General features: G+C 42.0%; 1 protein-coding gene across 4 annotated transcripts in view; it reads right to left on the bottom strand.

The window, feature by feature from the left end:
* Positions 1 to 24,250, bottom strand: part of Qser1 (glutamine and serine rich 1) — a 67,869-nt gene extending 43,619 nt beyond the window's left edge. For 2 of the 4 annotated variants that reach the window (XM_048443673.3, XM_085696710.2), the window contains exon 1: positions 23,941 to 24,250. In XM_048443673.3, the coding sequence (XP_048299630.3) occupies positions 23,941 to 24,104 (164 nt within the window). In that variant the 5' untranslated portion in view covers positions 24,105 to 24,250. Of the gene's footprint in view, positions 1 to 4,373; positions 4,503 to 10,789; positions 10,914 to 11,019; positions 16,780 to 23,940 lie in introns of those variants that run through there. The other 2 variants (XM_048443672.3, XM_048443671.3) reach the window with 2 other exon arrangements.
* Positions 24,251 to 27,787: the final 3,537 nt, after the last annotated feature.

Raw genomic sequence — 27,787 nt, 5'->3', positions numbered from 1 at the left:
CCGCTAAAGTAAAAATCTTTATCTAACCCAGTGTCTCAACGTATTTTTTCTCCCTTTAGTTTTCTTTTGAAAATTTTAAGAGTACAACTTGGATAGCTCATTAGTCTCTAACAACAGGAACTGAGGGTGTAGATGGTAGTGTATTTAACATCCATTCAAACTCTCAGCAGGAAAGAAAAAGTGGAAAGATACTCTTAATTTCTTTTATTGCTGTGACAAAATACCCTGCAACTTAGAAGAAAAAGGGTCTATTTTAGTTCACAAGCCCATCATTTCAGAAAAGTCATGGTAGCAGGAACTTGGAGCAGTTAGTCCCACCCACAGTCAGGAGCAGAGAATATGCTGCTCAGCTAGCCATCTCCTCCAGGACCCAGACCCAGGGTGTGGTGACGCCTACTTACATCAATTAACCTAATAAAGACCCTCCCCGCCTTCACACACACAGGTGCCAAACTGATCTACACAATCCCTCTTGGAGACTTTCCCCTGGTGATTCTAGATTGTAAAATTAAGAAAATACTTCAGAGTGTCTATGATTTTTGAACTATCTGCATACTTTTAGAAACTGAAAATATATAATCCAAAATTCAAACACTCTAACATCAACAAATGTGTGAGGATTATGCAATGTTCAAAACATCTGGATTTCAGATTCCACTTGGAGCTAATTTTTTGAACATGATATAAATAGCTGGGATTCTCCTTCCTCACACACATAGACAAACATTAGACTGAATCCACAAACATTAGACTGAATCCAGGGGATGAACACACCAGGCAAACACATAACACTAAGCTACATTCCTAGGCCTTGACTTTTGTAAGTATCTTCTCCTATACAGTCTAAATTAACCTCAAACTCATGATTCTCCCAACTCAGGCTTCCAAGCGGCTGGGGCAAGGGGTATATTACTATTATTTCCCCCATTCTTTCTTCTCATTCCCCAACCCTCTTTTATTTTTCTCCACAAGATTACTAATATTCATTATACTATACCTTTCCTGGTTTGCTTATTAGATAATTAACAAACATGTCAACTCCACAAGAACAAGGTCTTTGCTCTGTTCACTGCTTTATCATTAGCACAAAGATTTATATTTGATAACACTGTAGATTCTTACAAGTAATTAAAATTTTATGTTCAGTAACATTGACTAAGCATCTACTCAGTTGACAGGCATCTTGCTAAATGTTGGGAACCTAAAATTCAAACATGAAGCCACGGGGTCAGCTCATATCCAAATTAATAACCTGGCACTTTTGCACCAGCACTCATGTGGTACACATACACACACACACACACACACACACACACATACACAGAAGCAATACTCAAAATAAAATTAAGTTACAAAAAGCAATACAACAAATATCATTGAAAAATGCTTTCCCAAATTTTATTAATAAATTTATTAATTTATTTATAAATTAGGTATTTTTTGTTTTGTGTGTATTTAAACAAATTATTTCAAGTTACATTATTTTTCTTTCTTGGAGGAGATAAGAGTTGGAGAGAGATCTCTACATATAGTCCTGGAGCTCTCTTTGTAGACTAGGATGGCCTCAAACTCAGAGATCCTGGTTGCCTGTGCCCAGCTGTGTATGTGTGTGGTGGTTTCAAGACAGGGTTTCTGTGTAGCCCGGACTGTCCTGGAACTATGTAGACAAGGCTGACCTCAAACTCACAGAGATCCAGCTGTGTGTAAGACAGGGTTTTACTATACAGTCTTAAAGGCAGAGATCTGCCAATCTTTGGTCCCTAAATCTTGGCATTAAAGGTGTGCACCAGGACACTTGGACTGCAGTTTTGTATTTGGTAACTATTTGAATGAACAAAGATTATATATGGTATAAAGTTAGTTTTTAATTAACAACAGTTCACAGAATTAAGATCAATTAAACCCCATGCTCCTTTCACTCTATGGTTCAGCAATTCTACTCTCAAGAGACATGAAAGATTCACACAAAACCACATGAATGTTGGTAGCATTTTCCTAACAAAAACAAACTTTAAGCCCACCAACTAATAAATGAATAAACAAAATGTGAGACAGACATAAAATGGTACCCCATTCAGACACAAAAAGGATGAACATGGAAAACACTAAGCAGAAACCAAACACAAAAGAGATGAGGTCATACAAAATTCCATTTGTATGAAATTTCCCAAGTAAGCAAAACCATGGAGAGACAAAATCACTGCTTGTCAGGGACTGGGGCTAGGACAGAACAGGAAGCAGCAGCTAATAGGAATGTGGTTCCTTATGGAATAAGAAAAATACTTTAGAATTGGACAATACTGACAGCTGTACAACCTGTGACCATCCAGTGACCACTGCTAACTGTTTCTGTGCAACATTATCAGTAAGAAGACAGTCTATGGTAGATCTGCCTTACTGCACACACGTCAGTCTCCTGTGGCTGGCCCATCTCTACACACTGCATAATCATTTTTTAAACATGTATACACAGAGTTGGGGATATAAAATAGCTCATTTGCACAATACTTGTTCAATATACACCATTCCTTGTTTGGAATACCAGCACTGGGAAATCAACAAAAAACACTTGGATTGGGGGCTTTGCCTAGTATGTGTGCAAGGATATGAGTTTTATCCTTTGCCTGTTTTTTTGTTAACTTGACATAAATTAGAATTATTTGGGAAGCAAAACCCCAGTTGAGAAAATACCTATATCCGATTGTCCATGGGCAAACCTTTAGGGCATTTTCCTCAATAACTATTATTGTGGGGAGGCACAGTTCACTGTGGGTAGTGCCTCTCTTGGGCAGGCGATCCTGAATTGTATAAGAAAACACGCTGAGCAATCCATGTAGAGCAGCCAGTAAGCAGAGTTCTACAGTTTCTGCTTCAGTTTCTGACCCCAGGTTCCTGCCCTGACTTCCACTCAAGATGGAATGTGATTGAGACAAACTAAAATGAAATCTTTGCTCCCCAAGTTGTTTTTGGTCATAGTTTTTTATCACAAAAATAAATCCTAAGACAAATCCCTATCACAAAAATTAATTACTCTGTATATATCTGTACAGTTTTAAAATAAATTTTCAGAAGGCTAAACATTCTAATGAGCTACCAGTCTGTAGTCCTTGAAGCTGATTTTGTTGCAACAGCATGACTCTATTGTAGCTCAGGCTGGTATTGAACTTGGGGCCTCTCTTGACTCAGCCTCTCCACTGATAGAACTACAGGAGTGAACTACACTTCGCTGGTTGTGCACTACTCCTAGTAATTTTTTTCCTTCAAGATACGATTGTTACTTGTAAGAGACTTACTTTTGACTGGACTTTACAGATGAATAATAAAAACCCAGAGACACATACTGGAATTCAAGATGAAGATCAGAAATACAAAGCAGCCAGGACACTAGAGATTAAATGTGTGGCCACCACTGCCTGTCCTCTATGGCTAACTAGCGGTTTAGCTCTGCACTCTGGTCTTCAAGCAAGCTTTATTAAAATATCACTACAGGACTCAGACTTAGAAGCAGAATCCCTCAGAGAGGACAGTCTACATCTCTTGGCAATCTGTTTCTGGTGTTTTTCTTTGGCTGCCTTCATTATCTTGGCCAAAAGCTTAGCACACTCTGAAGCCTCCTTGCTTTTCTTACTACGTTGTTTCTGTAGAGCTATTCATCACATATTTATTGCAGGACATGTGGAATAACAAGACAACGAATCATGGGTGCTTTAGTCCTGGGTTTCTTATCGTCTTTATTTAAGGGCTTTTTGGAAACGTATTGGAGGACATAATTTAGAAAGATTAAAAGACTTTCTAATTCTACTAGCTCTTTTAGGTCCCAGCCAACGAGGCACAGTAGTATCTCTCAGTCCAGGAAACCAAATTGAGAACACTCAGAGTGGCATCCACAATGCATCCTCAAACAGATTTGCACCTCCTCTCTCCAGTTCTCCTTGGTCTTATAACAAGAATGAACCTTATTCAACAGCAGGCACACTGTGCCATAGGTCAAAACCCCTTGTTTGTCATTCCCACACTGATCCAGATGACACAACCTTCCACTCTTCACCCAGAGCATTCGCAGTTACTCCTGTGGCCATGTACTTACTTCTCACAGAACCTAACAAGCTTTCGCTCATAGTCCATTTTAGTGAGTTTCTGACAGCCAATGGCTGAGGAGACACCACAAAAAAAGTACCACTCCTAGTAGTTTTAAACAATGGCCAATTTGTTTTTTCTTAACTATAGAGTGAAAAAAACTTCTTCAGAACACAGATACTGTTTCTAATTCCTGTATTTGGATCAGCTTAGAAAAAGATGTATAAGTATTTAAGGTTCCATATAGCCTTTCCTAAGACCTTTATTACCACCACCACCACCACAGTAAACATTACCTTGAGCTGAGGCCTAGAAAAGAGAATGTACAAAGAGATGTGTCCCAGTCCTCCATCTCCATTCCACACTGCTGTGGAATGGTCCTTTTGGTACACTGGACTGTAAAAATTTGTCACTCAAATTGGTTTAACAGTTGATTGACAGCTAGGATTTTCCAGGCAGAGAGAATTCTGGAAGAAAGAAGGGTGGGGTCAGGAGGCACCAGACAGATGAAAAGGAAGCAGGACATACAGAAAATGAGGCAATAAGCCATGAGCCATGTGGCAGAGGGTATATAAGAAATATGGGTGAATTTAAATGAAAAGTTAGCTTGTAACAAGCCTGAGCTATCAACCAAGCATTTACAATTAAGTCTCTGTGTTGATTATTTGGGCTTGTGGGAAAGAAAAGTCCACCTACAACACACAATAATGAATGGGAGGGACCCAAAACCTTGAATGAGAAACTACTGTCTTTCTTTAGTTGCTGTCATTTAAACTTAATAAAATTTTCTCCTCAAAACCAAAACCATTACTTAATTGCCACTTTAGCCTGTTTTAAGTATAATCTTTCCCTAAAGTTTTAATCCAATTAGCGCTAACCGAGAACACTAAGTTCCATTAATGAATGACTATTGTGACGTGGGGGATGCCACAATACCTACGTGGAGGTCAAGGACATCTGTGAGGTTTGTTCTCTACAACTTCCCTATAGTTTTAAATGGGTTCTGGAATTGAAATTCAGGATTGTACAGCAAGCATCTTTATCTGCTAAGCCTTCCCTTGGTAGCCTAACTCTATGTTTATAATGCTTAAGGAATAAAGCACATTCCAAGTTTAAAAATCAATTAATCAAAAGCCCTGTGAAATGCGTTGAATCCTAGATAACAAGCTAGAACTTGCATACAAGTGTTAAGTTTCTTAAGCAATCAATGATTGATTTTGTTCTAAGAAATTATGTCACTTTGTTCTCTTTGTGTTAAAGAATTTAGCCACTGGAAACTAGAATACAAAGAACAACATTTTCTTTAAAGTTCATTTCTCTCAATCCTTTGCAATATCATCTTTCCATGGCTGAGGAAGATAAAAACCCGGGACTGCAGTCAGGAGCCCAAGTCTTGGTCCTGATTTCACAGCTGCCGCTGCAACTCTGAGCGGAGTCTATGGCTTCTCGAGCACTGGTTCTCTGCTCTAAGGCCCAAAGTTCCTCATAGTTCTAACATTTTCAATTAAAATAAACATTCTCTCTATTTTTCAGTATAAAATTTGGGAATGGAGAGACAGCTAAGTGATTAACACTTGATGTTCTTGCAGAAGACCAGGGTTCAGGTCCCAGCATGCTCACAATTTGTAATTCCAGGTAACCAGGGTTTCTGACACCTTCCTCTGGCTTCTATGGGCACCAGGCACACACATACATACAAGCAAAACAAAATATTTTCTCAATTAAAAAAGTCTTGGGAAGGAGATGGCTCAGCTGTTGAGAGGTAACATAGGACCTGAATTTGGATCCAGCACCCCAAGCTCACAACTGGCTGTAATTCCATCTCCAGATCTGATGCTGACTTCCTCTTCTGAACTGAGTACCTCACTTACACAAGCACATACCACCACACAACACATACAACACACACACACAAATAAATCCTTCAAATCTGAACAAACATAAACACTAAACCTACTGAATTAACCTTGTTTTGTGCCCTAAAATGTGCAGCACACTTACAAGTCAAACATTCTACAAAACTGTCTTAGCTAACCATGGCTGAGACTTAAAAGAACAAAGCCCTATAGCTTAAGAATGATTATTTATTTAAAAATATGAAAAATAATTAAGAATCTCTGCAACAAGTATTTTATTGGGTTCTGTTTTTGTTTTTTAATGTACAGGTTCTGCAACTAGACTGCAGGTCTTTTTTAAATTACATTTTATATTCCAACTACACTTCTCCCTTCCAATCCTCCTTATGCCTTCCCCTCACCCCCTGCCCAGCTCACCTCCCATTTACTCCTCCCAATCAATGGGTAAGGGCTTCCATGGGGAGTCAACGAAGTCTGACACATTAAGTTAAGGCAGGATCAAGTTCTTCCCTGTAGCACAAATTCTAATTGTTCTTAATAATAAAGCCCAGAGTTAGGGGGTGAAAGTTGAAGAATCAGAGAAGCAGTGCAGCCAGCCACTAGAGAGACTTTTACCTCTACCAATGCTCAGACCGAAGGGGTGATCCTGTTCTCAGACTGTTCCTCAAACTTTGTTCTCTAACTGCAGGAGTGAACCTCAGACTGAGCTTCTGTCTCCTTCCACCTTATATTCCTCTCTCCACTCAGTCATATCATTGCTGTCTCCACCTCCTTAGTGCTGGGATTAAAGACGTACGAGCCCAAGTGTTGGAATCACCTTTGTGCGAGCTGCTTCTCTTTTAGACAGATTCAATCTCATGTAGTCCAGGGTGGCCTTAAACTCAGAGAGATCCTCCTGCCTCTGTCTCCCGAGTCCTGGGATTAAAGGTATGTGCCACCACTGCCTGGTCTCTACTGGCTTAGCTCTGCACTCTGATCCTCAGGCAAGCTTTATTAAAGCATACAGCTCCCCCCTGCATTAAGGCTGAGCATGGCATCTCAACATAGGGAATGGGCTCCAATAAACTAGCTCATGCACTAGGGCAATATCCTGGTCCCACTGTCTCCCACATATGGAGGACCTAGTTGAGTCCCATGGAGGAGTCACAGCTGCCAGTCTAGAGTTCATGAGTTTCCATAAGCGTGGTTCAGCTGTCTCTAGATTTCTCCATCATGATCTTGATCTCCTTGTGTAAGGTCCATGTGTCTACCCCTGCTCCTGGGGTTCATCTCGAGGACAGTTTCTGGTCAGCCAGCTAAAACATTCTGTTTGTTCCTGTGCTCCCTCTGCCCTGCCTGGTGATTAGCTAGCTATCGGGCATTGTTGACTCCACCTTGGGCATGGTAATTTCCCGCCTGCCTGGGGGGTATTCCACTGTGCAGCCGCTAGGTATTTAAGGTTTTCCCTAAATTTGATCTCCTTTCGAATGACCCAGGTTTCTTGTGTGTTCTTTCAATCTCCAGGCCCTTGCCCGGCTCATGTATGGTACAGTGGTGTGCGAACTGATGCAGGTGTTACACCTTTGTTCATATATTTCATCCTCCCTCTCTTCAACTGGATTCTTGGAGCTCAGTCTGGTGCTTGGCTGTGAATCTCTGCATCTGGTTCCATCAACTACTGGATCAACTACTTGGTCCACTCTGTGCAGTCACTATCTCTCAGGGTGCAGCCTACACAAATTCTGTGACTTGAGGCTAACCACACAAGCTTTCATTTCCTCAACTATAAAATATATCCTGGCCCTGCCAGGATGTTGTGAGAGTAAATGTTGTGGGATATTTGATCACACTGTAAACCTGGAGTTTGAGTTTAAATAAGTAAAATTAAGCTTGGGTCAGAAAGCCGAGTTAGCACTTAGTTGACATAAAGTATTCATAGTGTCAAAGGTTATCTGTAAGTCAGTAGAGAGATGCACAGGAAGAAGTAGGGAGGGACTTAGTGTAGCGTGGGTTCTTTTATTTTGGTGGAGCACAAGGACACTCTCTTTTTGGAGATGCTGGCAAAGAGAGAAGGTCAGCTAGTTGCTACTCAACCTCTCTGAGCTAGCAGGTTTTCACCCCAGCCTTTGATTCCCATGTCTTACTGATAAAGAGAATGACAGATTTAATTAAAAGCTATATTTAGCAGCAGCAATACAGCCACTGCCTTCAGGAACAAAATTCCCAGCAGGCTGCAGCCTGAGCAGCCTGAGCACTGACAGAAAAGCGGGTCAGTAACTGTGGAGCTGCACTTGCTGGCTAAACAGGAGATTAAAACGCAGCCTGTGTGCTGATGGAAAAACAAGTAAACTGATTAAACACGTAAGAAGTATTTTGTAAGCCTTGGAGCCTCTCCTGAAACTCGTAGACGAGGCTGGTTTTCGAGCTCACAGAGATCCGCATGCCTCTGCCTCCTGAGGGCTTGGATTAAAGGTGTGTGTCACTGCTGCCTGGCTCAATTTCTTTGAGTTCTAAACCGTCTGGTCTACATAGAGAGGTAATGTGGAAACATTAGAGGGACCATGTTTATTCTATCTAAAGAAAACAAGTCACCATTCACAGGGTTTTTTGTTTGTTTGTTTGGTGGGGGGGCGGGGTGTGTGAGACAGGGTTTCTCTTGTAACAGCTCTGGCCATCCTGGACCTCGCTCTATAGACATGATGGCCTCGAACTTACAAGGATCCATCTGCCTCTGCCTCCCGAGTGCTGGGATTAAAGGCGTGCGCCAACACTGCTAGACCACAGTTTGCACTTTTACAGTCAATCACAAAAAATACAGATTTAGGAACAGATAACAAATGAACCCACAAAGAGAATGAGAAAGCAGAACTAAACTAGGAATTGTTATCTCCAAAACTTATAAATTCTACACTGAGCTCAGACACAGAAACTGGGGAGTAACCATAACCAAAATATGTACATGTTAATCATGTAATTATATTATATAGCTCCTCTCTACCCTCCTGTGGATCAGAGGCTAGGACAAAGCAAAGTCAACTAGAGCAAGAAACAAAATAATGGTAGAAAGGACATAGGAAAAGTTGAGAGTAAGCAAGAAAAAAACATGTGTAAAATGACAATTTATGGTCTATATCTAATTGTCTTTTTTTTTTTGGTTTTCAAGTCTGTTTAATTTAGTTTTTTTGTTTGTTTGTTTGTTTGTTTTTGGTTTTCAAGACAGGGTTTTTCTGAAGCTGGAAACTAGCTCTTGTAGACCAGGATGGCCTCGAACTCAGAGATCTGCCTGTCTCTGCCTCCTGAGTACTGGGATTAAAGGCGTGCACCACCACTGCCTGGCCTCTATTTAGTTTTGATCTTAAATTTCTTTGTTTAAAAACTCTTATGAGGTAACAGGTGGTGGTGTGCATATCTTTAATCCCAGACAGACAGACAGACAGACACAGACACAGACACACACACACACGTAAAAAGGGCAGAAAGGGAGGAGAGATGGCTCAGCAGTTGTAGTGGACCTGGGTTCAATGCCTATCAAATTAAATCAGGTGACATGTGGTACACATATATAAGGAGGTTTGTGTTCTCTCTAAGTAAAAATTTGAAAATAAAACACAGGGCGAGGGGAAAATTGAAGAGATGAGTCAGTGGTCAAAAGTGTATACTGCTGGGGCTGGAGAGATAGTTCAGTGGTTAAGAGAGCTGGTTGCTCTCCCAGAGGGCCTGGGCACAATTCCCAGCATCCACAACTGTCTGCAACCCCAAATGCAAAACCTTCACACCAGTGCAAAAAAAGGAGAAGAAGGAGATAAGGAGAAGGAGGAAGAGGAGGAGGAGGAGGAATGTATACTGTTCTTTCAGAGACTTTGACAAAGGTAGCTTATAACTACAGTTCCAGGGGATACCCCTCCTTCTGTCTTTTGAGGGTACAACTGTTGTACACACACACACACACACACACACACACAAATAAATAAACCTTAAAAAGGAAAAAAATGCTTTAATATATTATATATATTTATTTATACAAAGCTCCTAGACTGGAACTGCAGCTATAAAATATTTCTTATGTACTTATTTGGTTATGTTCAAAATTTTTACTAAGGGAAAATTTTAACTCAAGAACCTATGTTTATTCAATATACACATGTAAAACATACTAGCATAAGGATTTTTGCCACACACACAAGATTTCTGCCATAAAATATTAGACTACACAACATACAATTGTTTAGTCTACAAAATATAATAAAAACAAGTACATAGTAGAGAAGCATACATTTTTTTTTCTTTAATCAACAAATATACAGAATTACAAGGTACTGTAGCTACAATAGAAAAAGATAATCAGGGCCAGAGAGATGGCTCAGCAAGTTAAGAACTATTTCTTGCATGTTGTTCTCTGATCACACAAGTACTGTGGCACACATATCCATATACATACATATAAAAAGTGTAATAAAATTAAGCTGGGCATGGTGGTTGAGTACTTGAACCCCAGCACTTGGGAAGCAGAGGCAGGATGATCTCTTATGAGTTCAAGGCCATCCAGGGCTACAATAGTGAGACACCCATCTCACCATTTGATATTTAAAAAAAAAATTATAATTATAGAGCTGGGCAGTAGTGGTGTACACCTTTAATCCTTGCCTTGGAAGGCAAAGGCAGGTGGATCTCTGTGAGTTCAAGGCCAGTCAGGTCTACAAAGCAAGTTCTAGGATAGCCAGGGCTATTATAGAGAAAGCCTGTTTCAAAAACAAAACAAAAATCAGATTTTATATTTTATGTATAGACATAAGGTTACGGTTTCTATTGCTGTGAGGAGACACCACAACCACAGCAATTCTTATAAAGAACAACATTTAATTGAGGTGGTGGCTTACCATTTCAGGTTCAGTCCATTATCATCATGGTGGGAGCATGGTGATGTGCAGGTAGTCATGATGGTGGCTGTAACAAGTTCTCTTCTGTCCCACCAGTCAGTTCCCAAATGACAGAGACTTCTTACTAATTATGAAATTATGAAAGCTCAGCCTATAGTTTAGATTTGTTCCTAACTAGCTCTTTTAAATTAATCCATTTATATTAATCTAGGTCCTAACAATGACATTACCTCTCTTCCATCTTGCACCTCCTGTTTCCTCTCCGTGTCTCCAGGCATCTTCTGTGCACCTTGATTATCTCCTCTTACTTTTTTCTTTCTGCCCAGAAGTACTGCCTAGCTATTGGCTGTTCAGCTCTTTACTAAACCAATCACATCACTCTATCTTTACACAGTATACAAACATTTCACCACAGCTAGCTACACCTTGATATACGGGCAATAGGCAGTGGACTGTGACACTGACCAGTATCTTGAGCATAGGAAACATGAAAGCCTGCCCCAACAGTGACACATTTCCTGCAACAAGGCCATAACTGCTCCAACAAAGTCATGCCTCCTAATAGTGCCACTCCCTATGAGCCTATAGAGCCATTTTTATTCAAACCACCACAATGTATATGAGTATTTTACTTGCATGTGTCTATCTACACACTTGCGTGCCTGGGGAGGTCAGAAGAGAGCCTGGGACTAGAATTATAGGATAGTTGTGAGCAGAATGTGGGTGTTGGGAACCAAACCTGGGTCCTATGCAAGAGGAACAGTGCCTTTTAACTGCAAAGCCTTCCCTCAGCCCCCGGTATTGATCTTAAATGTCAAGGGAGAGGAGCCTTAAAAAAATTATGTCACTGGGGATGTCCCTTTGAAGTGCATAATGAAACTTGACTCCCCTCTCAATTTTACTTTCTAGCAAGAAGTGAGTGGCTTTGAATCTACCACATTTCCTGCCAAGAAGTTTTGTGGCATCACAGGCTCAAGGTTTAAGCTATCATGAACTGAAATCATGAGCCAGAATAAATTTTTTCTCATGAATTAATATGCTGTAATTAGGTATTCTGTCACAGTAATGGAAAGCTAGCACACGCCTTCAAAATTTATAGTTTAGCTGCAGGATCCGCTTTTTTCCCTGGCTGGGTTTTGGTCTTGCTTTGATCCCACAGTTCTTACTGTGCCCTGTTCTTCCTTATTGGAATGAGAACGTTTATCGTCAGTGGAGTGTAACTTTTTCAGTTTATAGGCACTCACAGTAAGAGTGCCTTGAATCTCAGATAAGATCTGGACTTTGGACTTTTAAACAATGTTGGAACTGTTAAATACCATGGCACGTTTGAAGTTGGACTGAATTCATTTTTCAGTGAGATGGTGATGAGCCTATAGGTATATGGAGTGGAAAGGCATTAACTTAAAAGTGATGTTCAAAAGTTGTCAAGTTGACAAGGGGAAGAATTGTAACGGTCCACTTCATTGTCAATTTGATGAGATTTTTGAATCAAATCAAATTTAACACAAGTTTCTGAGTATGTCTGTGAGGGATTATCTAGATCAATCAAGATAGGAAGATGTAGTATGAATTCTAACTGGTTTTAATAATAAAAAGTTGGAGTCAGTTATCAGGGGTGAAAGCTGAAGGATCAGAGAAGCAGAGCAGCCAGTCACTAGAGTTCTTACCTCTGCCAGTAGTGCTCAGACTAAAGAGGTGAACCTGTCTCTACAAATCATCAGACTGAATGTCTCTCTACCAAACCTCAGACTGCATCTGCAGACTGCATCCTCAGACTAGATCTGCAGACTGCATTCGAGTTCGGTCTCCTTCAGCCTTATATTCCTCTCTGCCCAGCCATATCCCTTCTTGTCTCCACCTCCCTAGCGTTGGGATGAAAGGCATGAGCCACCATCACTTGGCTGTTTCTCTTTTAGAGTGGCTCAATTTCCTACAGTCCAGGGTGGCCTAGAACTAACAGAGATCCACCTGCCTGTTTCCTGAATCCTGGGATTAAAAGTGTGTGTCACTACTCCCTGACCTCTAGTGGCTTATCTCTGCACTCTGATCTTCAGGCAAGCTTTAATTATTTGTTGAAACACAGACAAAGTATCACCACAGGGAACATCCACCCTAAACATGAGTAGTACCTTTCTGTGGGGTGGGCTCTAAGAATGAATCACATTCCCTGTGGATGCCTCCACCTGCTTCTGCCACCAGATCTTCCCTGAAAGTCTTGATCATAACCCAAAACAAACGCTTCCTTAAAATGTCTTTTAAAGTATTTTATCACAGCAACAAGTAATTAATACACATAATGAAAAACCTGTGTGTCCAGTTAAAAATGAGAAGATAAGGCAGAATCTGTGGAGGTTCCATAGGAAACTGAGAAAAAATTAATAGAAAACTGTATACTGAAAGGTACTTATAATAACATACCTTAATATTTCTGTATTTTCCACATATTATCGCATATTGCTCAATTTGGTAGAAACCGATGGCCTTGGTCTAAAAACTTTTACCAAAAGTATGCTCTAGGAAAAATAATCCCAGTTCTTTTAAACAAACGGAAGCATAGCCGACCCCTCAGCGCAGATGCTACGCCCCAAAGCCCCGTCTTTAAAGTCTTCCATCCTTACCATACATTTTTACTTTTTAACAGTTCTGTTTTATCCTAGATCCTCCACCTCACAAAAGGAATTTCCCTGAAGAACCAAAACACCTTGTGATTAACAACATATTCTCCCACACCCAAAGTTCAAATACTGCTTCTGCCACTTAACATTATGGTCTTAAGAAAGCTAACTTCTCTATGCTTCAATTTCATTATAAAATGGGTTAACAATAATACCTATTGCACAGTGAGAGGAGCTGAGTTTATACACACAAAAATTATTAGAGTAGTGCACAACACCTAGAACCTAATACTTGCTATTGGCTCTCAGCTAAAGCTGAGAATGTCACCTCCTAAAACCTTATCTCTGCCTATATAAACCTTTGTCTATATAAACCCCCAAACTCACTCCTAGCCAGCTAAGCATACACTTCAAAGTAAATAAGGGTTCTATTTAAATGGGGGGAGGGGTGGCTGGAGAGATGATTCAGATTTTGCTTCTCCTGTTGCTCTCCCAGAGGACCCGCTGGCTCCAAGCACTCAAATCAGGAGGATCACAGCTTTCTGTGCCCTGGCTGCTATGGTGTGGACACCTCTATAGCATCTGCAATCACATAGCCACAGGAAGATACCTACATTTTAAAAATAGATTTGGTGGTCAAGAAAGCTCTGTGAAGAGATAGCTCTAACTTAACCAAGCTGCCAAGAGAGATAAGATCCACATCAGTGTTCTCAGTGTGGTCCTTAGTTAGAATGATCTAGGAACTTAGGAATTATAGGGCTGTATCCCACATGTACTGACTGAGAAACTCTGGGCCAGCAGCCGGTATTTTCAGCAAGTCCTCAGGTGACTCTGCAGGAACACTACTAAGATTGTACCAGGGAAGGTAACTGTCAAACTCCTTGCCTTAGGACATTGCACATGCTGCTTCCTTAGCTATTTCCTCAAAGAGAAAATGTTCTCACTTAACTGCCCCTCTGACTTCCTAGCAGCTAGGGAATTAAATTAAGCTCAACAAGCTCAACGGTAGCACATTCATGAGTGATCCCAACACTTGGGAAGTGGAAGGAGGATCAAGAGGTTCAAGGTCATTCTCAGCTACACAGCCAGCGTGAATCCAGCCTGAGCTAAATGACTCTCCATCTCAAATTAAACAAACAAAAACCCCACAAAACTTTCATTTTGTTCCCTAAGACAAGGTTTCCCTACATAGCTCTGGAACTTAAGCTCCTCCTAAGCATGATAGAATTATAACTATGACTAACTAGGAACAAAGACCTTTTGTGTATATTAATTGCCACCAAATCTCTACCGCCTACAAGAGTTGGACAGCATTTACAGACAAAAGTCAATCAGCATGTTTACAAAATGCATACATAGTTCAAAATAGGTGGTGGGCTAGGGAGATTGGTAAAGTACTTGGTATTCAAACATGAGAAGCTGAATTTGGATTCCCAGCATCCATTAAAAAAAAGCCAACCATGGTGGTATGCATCTGTTACATCAGCATTGTAGGAAGCAGACCCCAAAATTCACTGGCCAGTCAGAGAGTTGAACTATGAGTTCCAGGTTCAGTGACTACGGTAGAGAGTAATAGGAAGACACCAGTTACCCTAGCCTCCATGTACGCACAGATAAGCATGCACACATGTGAGTGCACAATGACATGAATACAAACATTTTTATAACACAAAACTCACGTTAAATGCTGACAAACTTGCGAACAATTTCTGTCACTTAAAAAAAAACAATGGTGGATGGGCAGTGGTGGTGCACACTTTAATCCCAGCACTTGTGAGGAAGAGGTAGGTGGATCTCTGTGGGCTGCAGGCCAGTCTGCAGAGTTCCAGGACAGCCAGAGTTGTTACAGAGAAACCCTGCCTCGAGGGAAAAACAAAACAAAAACCATTGGTGGTGAGGCTAGAAAGATGGTTCAGTATTAAAACACAGGCTGCTCTTCCAGATGACTCAGGTTCAGTTTCCAGTAACTCCAGTTCTGGGGTATGCTCTCTTCGGCCTCCACAAGCAGTACATACATACGGTACAGACGTACATACAGGCAAACACCCACACACATTAAAAATACATATACCTTTGGAAAAATAAAAGGGGCCCCTGCTTTTAATTTCAGCAATTGGAAGGTAGAGAGAAGTGGATCTCTGTGAATAAGTAACCACGGTCAGTTGGTTTATATAGAGAATTCAAGGCTAACTAGCCTACATACTAAGACCCTATCTCAAAAAAATAGGGTTGGAGAATGCTGTGGGACAACGGTCTGTACCCTGTCAATTATATTTTAAATAAACGCTGATTGGCTAGCAGCCAGGCAGGAAGTAGAGGCAGGATGACAAGAACAGGAGAATTCTGGGAAGAAGGTTTGGTCTTCAGTTGTGACCCAGCCACAGAAGAAGATGTGACTGCCTCACTGAAGAAGGTACTGAGGCATGTGGGTAGTGCAGATAAGAATGGGCTAATATAAGCTATAAGAGTTAATAAGAAGCCTGAGCTAATGGGCCAATCAGTTTAATAACTAATGTAGACCTCTGTATGATTCCTTTGGGACTTAAGGACTGCGGGACCTGGGCAGGACAGAAACCCCAACAACAGAAGGTGCATGAGTACGATCAAAATACAGCATGAAATTCTCAAATTAATAAAAACATTAAGTGTAGTAAAACTTCTTTGTTCACTGCACCATTTTTTCTAGTTATGCAGCTTTAAAATGTACCCTTCTTTATCCTTTAATATGTACACTGCCAGCCATCTCAGGTGATTTTATCTTTTGTCTCTTTATTCATTGACTCTTTCCTTTTTCTTCTAATTTTTATTGTAGAAGTGGCAAACGTACGATGGGGCACACATGATGGTCAGAGGACAACTTAATGGAGTCAGTTCTCTCCTGCCAACCACCTTTGGAGAGTTTCTGGAGATTGAACTCTGGTCACCAAGCTTACAAGAGAGCACATTTACAGATGGAGTTGGCTCACTGACTCATTATGCATCATTATAAATCTCTATCACCTCCCTCTTGACTGATGTGGTACATTGTCTCTCATCTCAAAATCTGTTTCCTACTTCTGCTAATTCTAAACAATTCTGCAATTAACTGCCAATTTGATCCTATTAAATCAACTCACGGGAGTTAGAGAAATGACTCAGTGGTTGAGAACACTTGCTGTTCTTCCAGAGGATCCATGTTCAATTCCCAGCACCCACACGGTAGTTCACAATCATCTGTAACTCCAACTCCAGGGGATCCAACACCCTTTTCAGGTCTCTGAGGGTACCAGGTATGCAAGCAAACACACATACTAAAATTATTAGGCCAGTGCATTGACATCTGTCACTTAGTAAATACTACAGTTTTCAGTTAAGGTTGAGAATAAACACTCCACTCACTAAAATCTTTTATCTCTGAAATTTCTTTACTGACTCTAAAACAAACTACTGAATTCACACTTCTCTGGTCTTGCCATCTAAGAACAAATACTTCAAAGTAAATGAAAGTGTTGGAAAGAAAGATAGGAAGGAAGGGAGGGAGGGACAGTGAGAGAAAGAAAGAGACAGATACTCAGCAGGATTTATTTAAATTTGGTGGGAGTGGGGGTTGAGGTTGGAAAGATAGCTCAAACTTAAGAGCACTCGCTGCTCTTCCAGAGGACTCGAGTTCACGGTCCAGCACTCACACAAGTGGCATACATTTGCAGAGATATATACACATAAATAAAAATAAACTGTTAAAAACAAAAGCCAACTCATCCACACTATCATCCTTCTCTAAAATGTCCTAATCTTTACAGAGAATAAATTCTAAAGCCCCTAAAATATAGTGCTCACTCCGTGGTAGTATAACTCTGGTGAGCCCCCACAATGAAACATACCTATGTATAGTCTCCCTCCCACAATGACAACTTAACCAGAGACTTCACAAACTGACAGACTGACTAAAGTGATGCTATGCCAGTTCAAAGAAGAGCCCCGAAATAGCAGAACAGAGTCCAAGTCCTTCTTCTTGGGGACTTGTACTTGGAAGCTCCTCCTTTTGTGAATCCCTTGCTATTAGGCAACAGTAACAATACAAGTCAGTTTGTATGCAATTTAATTAAATGTTTCATGATCATCTTAAATAGGAACAATTTTTAATCTAAGTACTCCCAGACATATTTGTACCTCTCCCAAAAAGAAACAAAGTGTGTGCCTGGTAGCAGCCATTCCATTCACTGAATGTATCTTAGCACTCAGAATGCAGCAGTGTTGGTAATACATGTTGCGGTGTGCACTGTTCTGTATGATGAATGGTTCTAAATGCTTTTCTAAGTTACTTTACTTAGTCCTTAAGAACCTGAAACTATTTGTATTCTATAAAAGGAACTGAGGCATAAGAAATTTGTTGAAAATCATACTGAAACCAATTGAGTCAAAATGCAAACCCATTCTTTAGCTTATGCTGTCAATTACTACATGAATCCTAGTCTCGTGAAATTTGTATTCTAGTAGTAGGGCTAGTGAGATGGGGAAAGAGTAGCAACATCACAAAATTACAGGAAAACCAGTAGAATTAGTTCAAAGATGATGACGTGAAGGGGAAACTGTATTCTGATGAAAACTACTACCAGGTTCCAGGTTCCTCCTTCAGGGCAGTCAGGAAAACATCTGGGAAAGAGCTGAGCCACCCAGAAACAGCAAAGCAAAGACAACTCCAGCTGAAAAGAAAGCCATAATTTCAGCATGATTCAGGAGAAAAAGTCAGTCTGACTGTAGGGATGGTACCACGTGAGAAGAGTTCAGAATTAGCTGTGGCTCAAACAGAGGGCCTCATAGGCCAAGGATCTGATCTGTTTGACTTTGAGGAACACTGGAAGTCTTTAATCAAGATAATGCATCACCTGATTTGAGTTGTGAAAAGTTAACTCTGCCCATCTATACCTAACAAAATGTGGAATGGAGCTAAAGAGATGGCCCAGGTTAAAAGCACTGGCTGCTATTGTAGAAGACCTGGGTTTGATTCCCAGTACCCATACGATGACTCACAACCATCTGTAATTCCAGTTCTAAGGGATCCTAGACCTCCTCCGACGTGTAAGAGCACTGCATGCACCTTGTGCTCAGACATACATGCAGGCAAAACACTCTCACACACACAACAAATAATTAGAACAAAATTTAGAGGGCCTAAAGTAGAAGCAAAGAAAGCAACAGGAAAAAACCACAACAGTTTCTGTGAAGATTATAGTAAACAGTAGCAGCATTTACTAAGATGGAAAAGATAATCATGCTTTAGAATTACTATGTTCGAAACACCTATTCGATATCCACATGAAGATGTAAGGCACCAGGTACAGAAATAAAGATATAATTTTGAATGTCACCTCATTCATATCAAGTTGAATTTGAGTGAGTGGAGAGAGAAGGATGGACCTCTAAGGCCCGGCTCACACCAGGGTTTAGAAGCGAAGCAGAGAAGTAACAAGTATATTAATTACCCTGTCGCCCTTGTAAATCACAAGTTATTTAAGAGGCAGGGCAGTGTCTTTCCTATTTCTGCAGTACCCTGTAGAACTTGGTCTAATATTTTGAACTCAGATACTTGGTACAATCTAATGAATGAATAAATGCATGCCATTTATTTAGTTCAAGATTTAGTTCAAGATTCTTGAGTTTTCACTAAAGAAATATATTTGACAATAAAGGCTACAGTATCTCACATCTATCAGGTACTCAGATACCAATTTAATGAATAAAAGAAAATACATGTATGCTATGGCAGACGTACTTTAGTACTCACTCCAGAGAACACAGCAAGGAAATATGAAGGCAAGCAGCGGCCCATATCCTTATACTTCAATAACTACAAACATCCAAACTCTTCACTTTGGTCCCTGCTATAGGGTGCAAGGGGACTGAGATGCACCTATACTGTTCACTGCAACTCCCACCTACCCCACACAAAGTCACCATTTGCAGTTTTTATGTGGTACTTGGGATTGAACCCAAGGCCTACAGCATGCTAGGCAAGCAAGCTACTCACTGAACTACATGGCCAGCCTGAGTGAGTCGTAAGGTTTCTCTGTGTATCCCTGGTTGTTCTGGAACGTGTTCTGTAGACCAGGCTGGCCTTGAACATGAGAGATCCACCTGCCTCTGTCTCTTGACTGCTTGGACTAAAGTCTTAAAGCTAGAGGGTCCTTCAAGTTTTCAAAAGCTCTTACAAGAGCACAATTTATAAGAAAAGACAATCCCAAATTAACAAAAGGTTATTTCAATCAAACTTCTACTATTAGAGTTCAAAAACTATTAACTCGGAGCTGGAGAGATGGCTCAGAGGTTAAGAGCACTGACTGCTCTTTCAGAGGTCCTGAGTTCAATTCCCAGCAACCACATGGTGGCTCACAGCCATCTGTAATGAGATCTGGTGCCCTCTTCTGGCGAGTAAGCATATAGACAGACAGAACGCTGTATACATAATAAATAAATCTTTAAAAGACAAAACAACTCCAAAAACTATTAACTCATGGAAACAGTATTATTGCTATTGATGACATTTATTTCATGAACAATTAATTTGTACTAGCCACTGTTCTAAGCCACACATAATTATTTGTTTTGCACAAAAATCCTTTGCAACAGGTTTTTCTAAAATACAGTTTTATATGTATGGGTGTTGTACCTGAATGAATATATGTGCATGTATGGTGCCCCCAGAGAAGAGCATCAAAATCTCCTGGAACTGGAATTACAGATCTGTCAGCAGTCATATGTGTGGTGGGGGAAACTGAGTCAAACCTGGGTCCTCTGCAAGAGTAGCAAATGCCCTTCACTGCTGAGCCATCTGTCCAACCTTTCCACTTTCCTTTTATGGATGAGGAAACTAAGGTACAGGTACACATTAAGGCACAGACACATCTGCAGTCACAAGGCTTCTAGGTGATGAGGCTGAGATTTAATCTTGGGCACTGAGTTTTGAACGTCTATGTTTAGCCGTTACACTGTGATGCTGCATGGTTAAGTCTAATGGCACCGCTCACTCACATGACAGTTAAGCTAGCTTTCAAGATTTGATCTAGCAAACAACACCAATATCCTATTTCATGTCCTTTCGCTATGGACTGAACATTCTTCTTTCAATCGCACTGCACTTTCCTGGTTCTCCTTCATCATCTCTGGCCCACAGCTTTTCCTTGTTCTTGACTAGTTTTTAATTCCTCTTCTAACTAATCCCTCTTGTTTACTCAAAGCCTGGGACTGATGTGTTTTTAAATGCCATCTCAAAGGAGATGACCTTATCTGTTTTCAGTTCAAACCTCCTGTGAGAACCTAGTCACATATTCCACCATCTCTCTGACCTTTTACTTGACTATGTAAAGGTCATTTAATGATGAGCTCATGCTTTTACACCCATCTTACCTCTATTTCTCCTTACAGACTCATCTTTGTCCACACCTCTAGCCATATAGTTGCTCAGTCCAGAAACCCAGGAGTTCTGTGTGTTGTCACCAAACCTTATTGCCTTTTGTGGGGCAGAGACATTGTAAACCAGGCTGGCCTTGAACTCAGAACAAACCTTCTTTCTCCTAGGATTATAGGTTTCCATGCCTGTCTAGCCGTGCTACTGTTAAATACACCTTCACTTCTCATCTCCATTCTGGGTTGATACAAGCTCCTATCTTTCACTTACATGGTTTATAAAGCTCCCGAATTTTAAAGGCAGATTAGCTTTTTCTTACTCCCTTTAACTTATTCTCTCTTAAAGCATCCATATTGACCACTGAAAACACAAAAGCAAACAACCCCCAAAAGGTCGTGATGATAGGCAAAGGGTATGTTCATTTGGTTTCTAAACCTGAGGGACACAAACAACCCAAAATGTATAAGACCTATTGCCAAACTACACAAGTAGTTATCAAGTGTTACTTTATGAACATTTAGGGTTCAAAATCCTCTCCATAAATTTTTAAAAACAAAAACAAAAAACCTTTCAGCAATCAGTGGTGGTGCACACCTTTAATCCCACAGTACTCAGGAGGCAGAAGCATGCGGATCTTTGTGAGTTTGAGGCCAACCTGGTCTACACAGTGAGTTCCAGGACAGCTTTGTCTCAAAAAGTAAAAAACACTAGCCAAAAACAAACAAAAAACAGCAATATCGAACGGAGCTGCTGTATCAAAGAAAAATATCATTTCAAGCTCATGATTTCCCAGGCACCTTCCTACTGAGTGATGAAAATGCATTTTTAGGAGGAAGCAAAGACATAAAGTAGGATGTTAAATCCCATGTCAGTAACAAGTGAATGCCATTGCCATCTGTCAGTTTCTGCATAAGTTACAGGAAATAAAGTGACAGACAAGCTAATTCTTTCTGGATAAATATCCATGTTACATCATCACAGCTAGTGTTCATTTGCACCTTCAGAAGAAACTGCCACAAAAGGGAGACAAAAACATTCAACTGATACATGAATTATCAAACACTCTTAAAAAACATTGTAAAAATATGATTAAGCTTCCAAAATGCCTGATATTTTAAGGACTCTGAAAGCACATTACAGATACAGTACTTCTGATGTAACTGAAATCAAAGAGGACATTTGCCAGATTTGAAGAAAAGTAAAGTACAATTAAGAAGTGTGAGCAGCCCTGTACAGATGGCCTGATCCTAACACAACATGTTAACAAAGCAGGTTTTGTGGGGGAGGGGGAACGCTGCATTTTGCACGCCATAATTTAACTGACCACAACCCTCCAAAAATGTTTTAAAGCATTGGAAGGGGGTTGCATTTAAGTGCTACTAACATCTAAAAAAATAACAAAAGTCTTTTAAGCTTGTGTTCAAACAGTCTTGGGGAGTCGTTCTGGGTTACTCTGATAACATTGGGAAAATATGGCCAGTCAGTTTTTGTTTCTTGTCTAGGAGGTATTCTGCTCAAAGAAATAACAGACAATAACTAGGCAGCATTTCAGTGTCTATTTGCCTAATAGAAGAGTTTTTTACTTGAGCTAAGAAACGCTGCACATTGCTGTTGACTGAAGAGAAACTTGTGAATTTTCATAGACAATGAAAACGCTCTATGTAAAATGACAAAAAAACCCCTAGCACCCAAAATAATCAAGGTTCAAATATTCGTACTAAAATCCTTCAAAATGGCTTAGTTACATAGAACACAAAACTATGAGTTATTTCTAAAAGACCTCAGCATATCACCAGTTAGCTCAAAACTGGAATATCACTTTTTAAAAAAAAAAAATCTTGGCTTTTTCAAACAAAAGGGCTAAGATTTTCTGAGGTGTATTATCCTTTCGTTGAAGCACGACTTTTTCATTCTTTCAGAATAATTCCAAGATACAATCTAAGACAAAGACCAGCTACTCTTTACACATCTATTCTAAATCACGAAAGCAGCATTTTCAAAAAAATAAAAAGATAATTAGAATACTCTAAAGTGTAGAGTGAAACAAAAAGTTCACTCGTGTCGTCAAAATGATTTAGAAACCTGGTGAGATCATAGAGGCTTCGAAGCTCCCTGTTGGTAGCTGAGGATGAAGTCATTAATTAGCAAGCCAGGATTCCCCTGTTCTTGAATCAGACGCGGCACCTACCAGATTCAGTATTGTTCAGGGGAGGCGGCTTTAAAAATACCAGGCACCCAAAACCTCCAAACCAGACCACGCCTTCCACTTATCATTCGAACGGGACCGTTTCAAAGTATGGTACGACTACACATTTCCCGCGAGCTTAAATATCAAACAGGAGTCCACATTTTGGGGTCCTTTGGCCATGCTGGAGCAAAGACTCTTGAACGCCCGCGCTACAAAATGAAGCCGAGATGGAGAAACATATTTTGGGTCTTCGACCTTTAGAGCCTTCTCTGACCACCAGCCCTCAAACAGTCAGTCACCCTCCCGCACAAGACAGCAAAGAGGGATACTTGACTTCCTGCCGTTGTTAAAAGGAGAGGAAACCCAAGAGCAACTTGGAACGCGTGGAACAGAGCCACCACTGCAAACATATGTCACCCAGCCCCTGCTCAGCGTTCGCGACCCGCCCTGGGGGTTCCCTTGCAGACCAGCTATCCCAGGTCCCCCAGTGTCAGCAACACGGTTCCGCGCCTCGTCCCCGCCATCGCCCCCACCTTTACCATGCCAAGGCTCCCAACACATTATCGGCCACCCAGGTTCCAATACAATGGAATGTCACTGCCCGGGGCTCTGCGATGTCCCGCTAGGCCTCCCCCCTGAGTCAGTCCCGGTTCCCCAGAAACCGAGTTCACCTAAACTTCACCAAGTGGGAGTCCAGTACCGAGGGGTGACTGAGCCCCTCCTCTCCCACCCGACCTTCCCTTCAGCTTCTCGCCACGACCCGCCCCAGGCGAGAATCCTGCCCCTTGCGCCCCCATCCAGCCCGGACCACCCGCCAGGAGTCATCCACCGGCTCTCCTGAGTCCCTGGTGAAAAGGCTCCCCGAAGGTCCCCACCCGGCCCTGGCCCCGAGAGGGGTGGTACAGGCCCCGGCGCCTCCGCGGCCTTTCCTGGCCCAGTGAGACCCCGAGCCCACCCTCTCTACCTGGCCTTGAGGCTGGGGCTGCTGCCGCTGCAGCCGGGGCTGGAGGCGGCGGTCGGGACCCGGGCTTCGTAGGCCCAGGCGGGGGCGGCGGGCTGCTGCGTGGCGGCGCTGGCGGGGGGCGCGGGAGGCTCCGCGAAGCCCGCCGGCGCGTAGTGCGCGTCCATGGCGGGGTCTGAGGCGGCGGGGGCGGGAGGGAGGCGCGGGGAGGAAGAGGCGGCGGCGGGAGCGCCCCTCACATGGCGCGGCCGGCCTGGGGGCGCAGGGAGGCTGGGCCGGAGGAACCGGGCTGCAGCTGGCGGGGCCTCGGCTCGGACGTCAGGCGAACGGCGGCGCCTGCAGCCGGTACTCGCGGCGGCCACGGCGCCCGCAGCCCAGGCGCCCCATGTTGTTGGATTTCCCAGGATGCACCTCCCGCGCCCTCCGCCCGCTCATCGCCCCGCCCCCTCGGCGCCCCGCGCTCTGGGCAGCGGCCTCGGGGGCCGCCTGGACGAGGGCTGCCCCGTGGACACCCTGGCGGTGGAGACGAGGCCTACGCCCTCGAGCACCCGCGTGGGTGCGGAGCGGGAAAGGCTTGCCAACGCTATGCCTGGAGTTCGTTACTCTACCCTCCAGGATTCTTTGAAGGAGGACAAACACTCGATTCCCGTGATTGCTTTCTCTGCGCCCCAAACCGCAGACGACTGGCTGCTGCTTTGCAGTACTCGCTTCCTGCCCAAAGTTAGCTGGGCTTAGAGGATCTGGTTCCTTGTTCCTGCTTCCTGGGGGAGATTTCTATTCAAATTGATTCAAATTCAAACGAATTTTCCAGCCCTCGCTGAATGGGCCTTTCCCAGGGGTGCTTATTAACTGTCTCCACCCCCACCTTGGGGATTTTCTCACTCTGGAGTTCAGAATCTTGTATCCCAAGATAAATACTGCCGCATCATTGATTAATCCAACTACCATCTGGATGACTTTAATTACAATACATTTGAACTCACTATGCACTCTGTGTTGGGGTTTTCTGCTCAAGATTTGTAATCTCTGCAGGACTCTACCCAAACATTGCCTTATCTGACTTCCAAGCTGTGTGGTGTGGGTAATTTAATGACTTAGAGGGTGTGCCTATTAAAGCTGTTTCTCCTTGTGAGTAATGAAATTCAGGAATCATAAGAAACCGTTTGGCTGGAGAGCCAAAATTTGAAAGTTAAAAGTAACCGTGAAGCTTGGATTTAATGTCTACTTCTCTTTAAATATCCTCATTGGCTTAACACCTATCATGTGCTTAGCAAAGAGATCTATCCCACAAGATAAAGACTAACACCAAGGTTTAAGCAAATCGGACAGGCGTAGCGGAAGACCGAATAAAGTTAATACACTATCTTGGAGACTTCTGTAGTAGCTGGTTTTAGATCTGCTCTTCCTTCCCAGACTGATTTTTGTTTTCCCTCTGGCGCCGACGTCCTTTGTTTCTCTGTAATCTTTAGTGTAAGCCCTTCGGCACCTGTGACGCCAGGAGCCTGGCTCCCGGGTAGGGAAGTAGAGAAAGTAGTGGTTATTTACAAGTGAATTCGAAGGTGTGGACACACGTGACCTTTCCAGTTTTATGTTAATCTAGTAAGCACTTACCGAGGATATCTTTGAAAGTGGTTTTCCTTGGGGGAAGGAATTTGCCAAATCTCAGATCCTGCTGAGAAGTACCTTTATCACCTTTTCTTCCAGCAGCGGGGGGTGGGGGGGTTGGGGGGGGTGGGGGGTATAAATGACACAAGTTTTCACATCCTGATGCTGTTATATTTAAAAGTTGTGAGCGCTAAATTTTTGTCTCTGTGGAAAATGTAGGAAATGGAGTGGTATGCTGTAAATGTTTTACGGAACTCAATTTGAGATACACACAACAGGTAATCAGGGTGAGTTCACTGGCAAAACCCAAACAAGTGCCAATAAAATCTTTATAGTTTCTCGCACCATTATGTAGTTATGTTAATGCCACATAAATCAGAGAAGAATCGAGGAAAATTTTAATATTTTAAAATAATGCTGCTCCTATCATCGTATGTTCCTTTGCCTGTGATTAACATTTTTTTCTAACCTAAAATCAAGACAAGTTTATTCTCAGCTATTAGATGTCTATGAATATCATCACGGAATATTTTACTATGATATAATTATATACATGTGTAAGGTTCAATGTGATATTCTGATACAGGTAAGCAAATCTTTTAAAATTATAAAGCTAGGTACAATTGAAGCTTTTTTGAGATTGAATGTGAATTTTATTAAAAGGGGGTGTAGAGGGAAGGAAGAAAGAGAGAGACAGAGAAAGAGCGAGAAAGAAGAGAGAAGGGAAAGAGCCGTACAACTGAATTTTAAACGCATTCTGAATGAATCGATGCTCTTCAGAAAAATGTCTTCACCAAGGATGGAGTCTCAGTACTGCAAACTTTCTCGTCTGCTTCAAATCATGCCTAGCCAAACCTGTTACATCAAGGATCAAAAGTTTAGAATAACAATTGTTGTTCATGTTTTAAATGAGATAAACAGGTGTGTGTGTGTGTGTGTGTGTGTGTGTGTGTGTGTGGTGGTATAGCTCACAGATGGAATCTCATCTAGTATGAGTCCTGATTTTGAATCCCCAGCACTGCAAAATAATTAAAAATAAATACGGCAAAGTAGAGATTTTATTTGCTTTTTAAAAATAAGGTGTTTTACTATCTTATGTGCATGGGTGTTTTGCCTGCATGTATGTCCGTGCACTATGTGCGTGCCAGGTGCCAGCAGAGAAGCCAGTACTTTTAACCTCCCCAGTCTTGAAAAGCAGATTAAAAAAAAAAAAGCAAACAAAAAAAAATTCCCGCCCCCCTTTTTTTGCCTGTGAAACACCTGCTCATTAACTCATTAAAAACTCATTTGAGGGCTGGAGAGATGACTCAGAGGTTAAGAGCGCTGGCTGCTCTTCCAGAGATAACTGAGTTCAATTCCCAACAACCACACAGTGGCTTCCAATCATCTACAATGAGATCTGGTGCCCTCTTCTGGCCTGTAGGCATACATGCAGGCAGCATACTGTATATGTAATAAATTAATAAATAAATCCTTAAAAACCTAATTTGAAATGATAAACCTTCTGTTATGGTTCCCCAACTCCTCCAGGCAAAATCAGTTGCTTAGATTCAGTTGTCCTATGGTGCTTTATTTTAATGTCTACTGTGTTTTGTTGATTGGTTGGCTGGTTATTTTTTGTTGACATAAGGTTTTGTTATGCACCTCAGGCTTGTCTGGAACTCACTATGCGTTATAGGTCTGAATAAAAAATGAAATAAAAGGATAAGGACATGACTACTCCTAAAGTATGGGGTAGATTTTTATCATAGCTATAAGGGAGAAAGCAGGCAGAGAGAAGAGTCCAGGCTACACATGGCTGGCAGATTAAACCAGACCATGGGAAGAGAGAGTGGGCAGGGAGAGCAAGAGAGGAGCCACCAACTAAGAGAGGCTCCCAGGGCCAAGAGCCCTCAAGGCCACAGTAGCCAAAATGACTTGGGGGTGGGGAGCAGAGGAGGAGCACAGAACCCCAGTCTCTGGGAGGGAGACATTTAGGGTAGGGGGCAGGGTGAGAAGTGCTGGGAGGAACCACAGGTGCTGAGTGCTGTTGGGAGAGCTGGGAGGAGCCACAGGCGCTGAGTGATGCTGGGAGAGCTGGGAGGAGCCACAGATACTGAGGGATGCTGGGAGAACTGGGAGGAACCACAGGCGCTGAGGGATGCTGGGAGAACTGGGAGGAGCCACAGGCACTGAGTGATGCTGGGAGAGCTGGGAGGAGCCACAGATACTGAGGGATGCTGGGAGAACTGGGAGGAGCCACAGA

Source organism: Myodes glareolus, chromosome 10 (genome assembly GCF_982192425.1).
Source record: "Myodes glareolus chromosome 10, mMyoGla1.1, whole genome shotgun sequence".
Taxonomy (NCBI): Eukaryota; Metazoa; Chordata; class Mammalia; order Rodentia; family Cricetidae; genus Myodes; species Myodes glareolus.
This window is presented reverse-complemented; position numbering and strand designations above follow the sequence as displayed.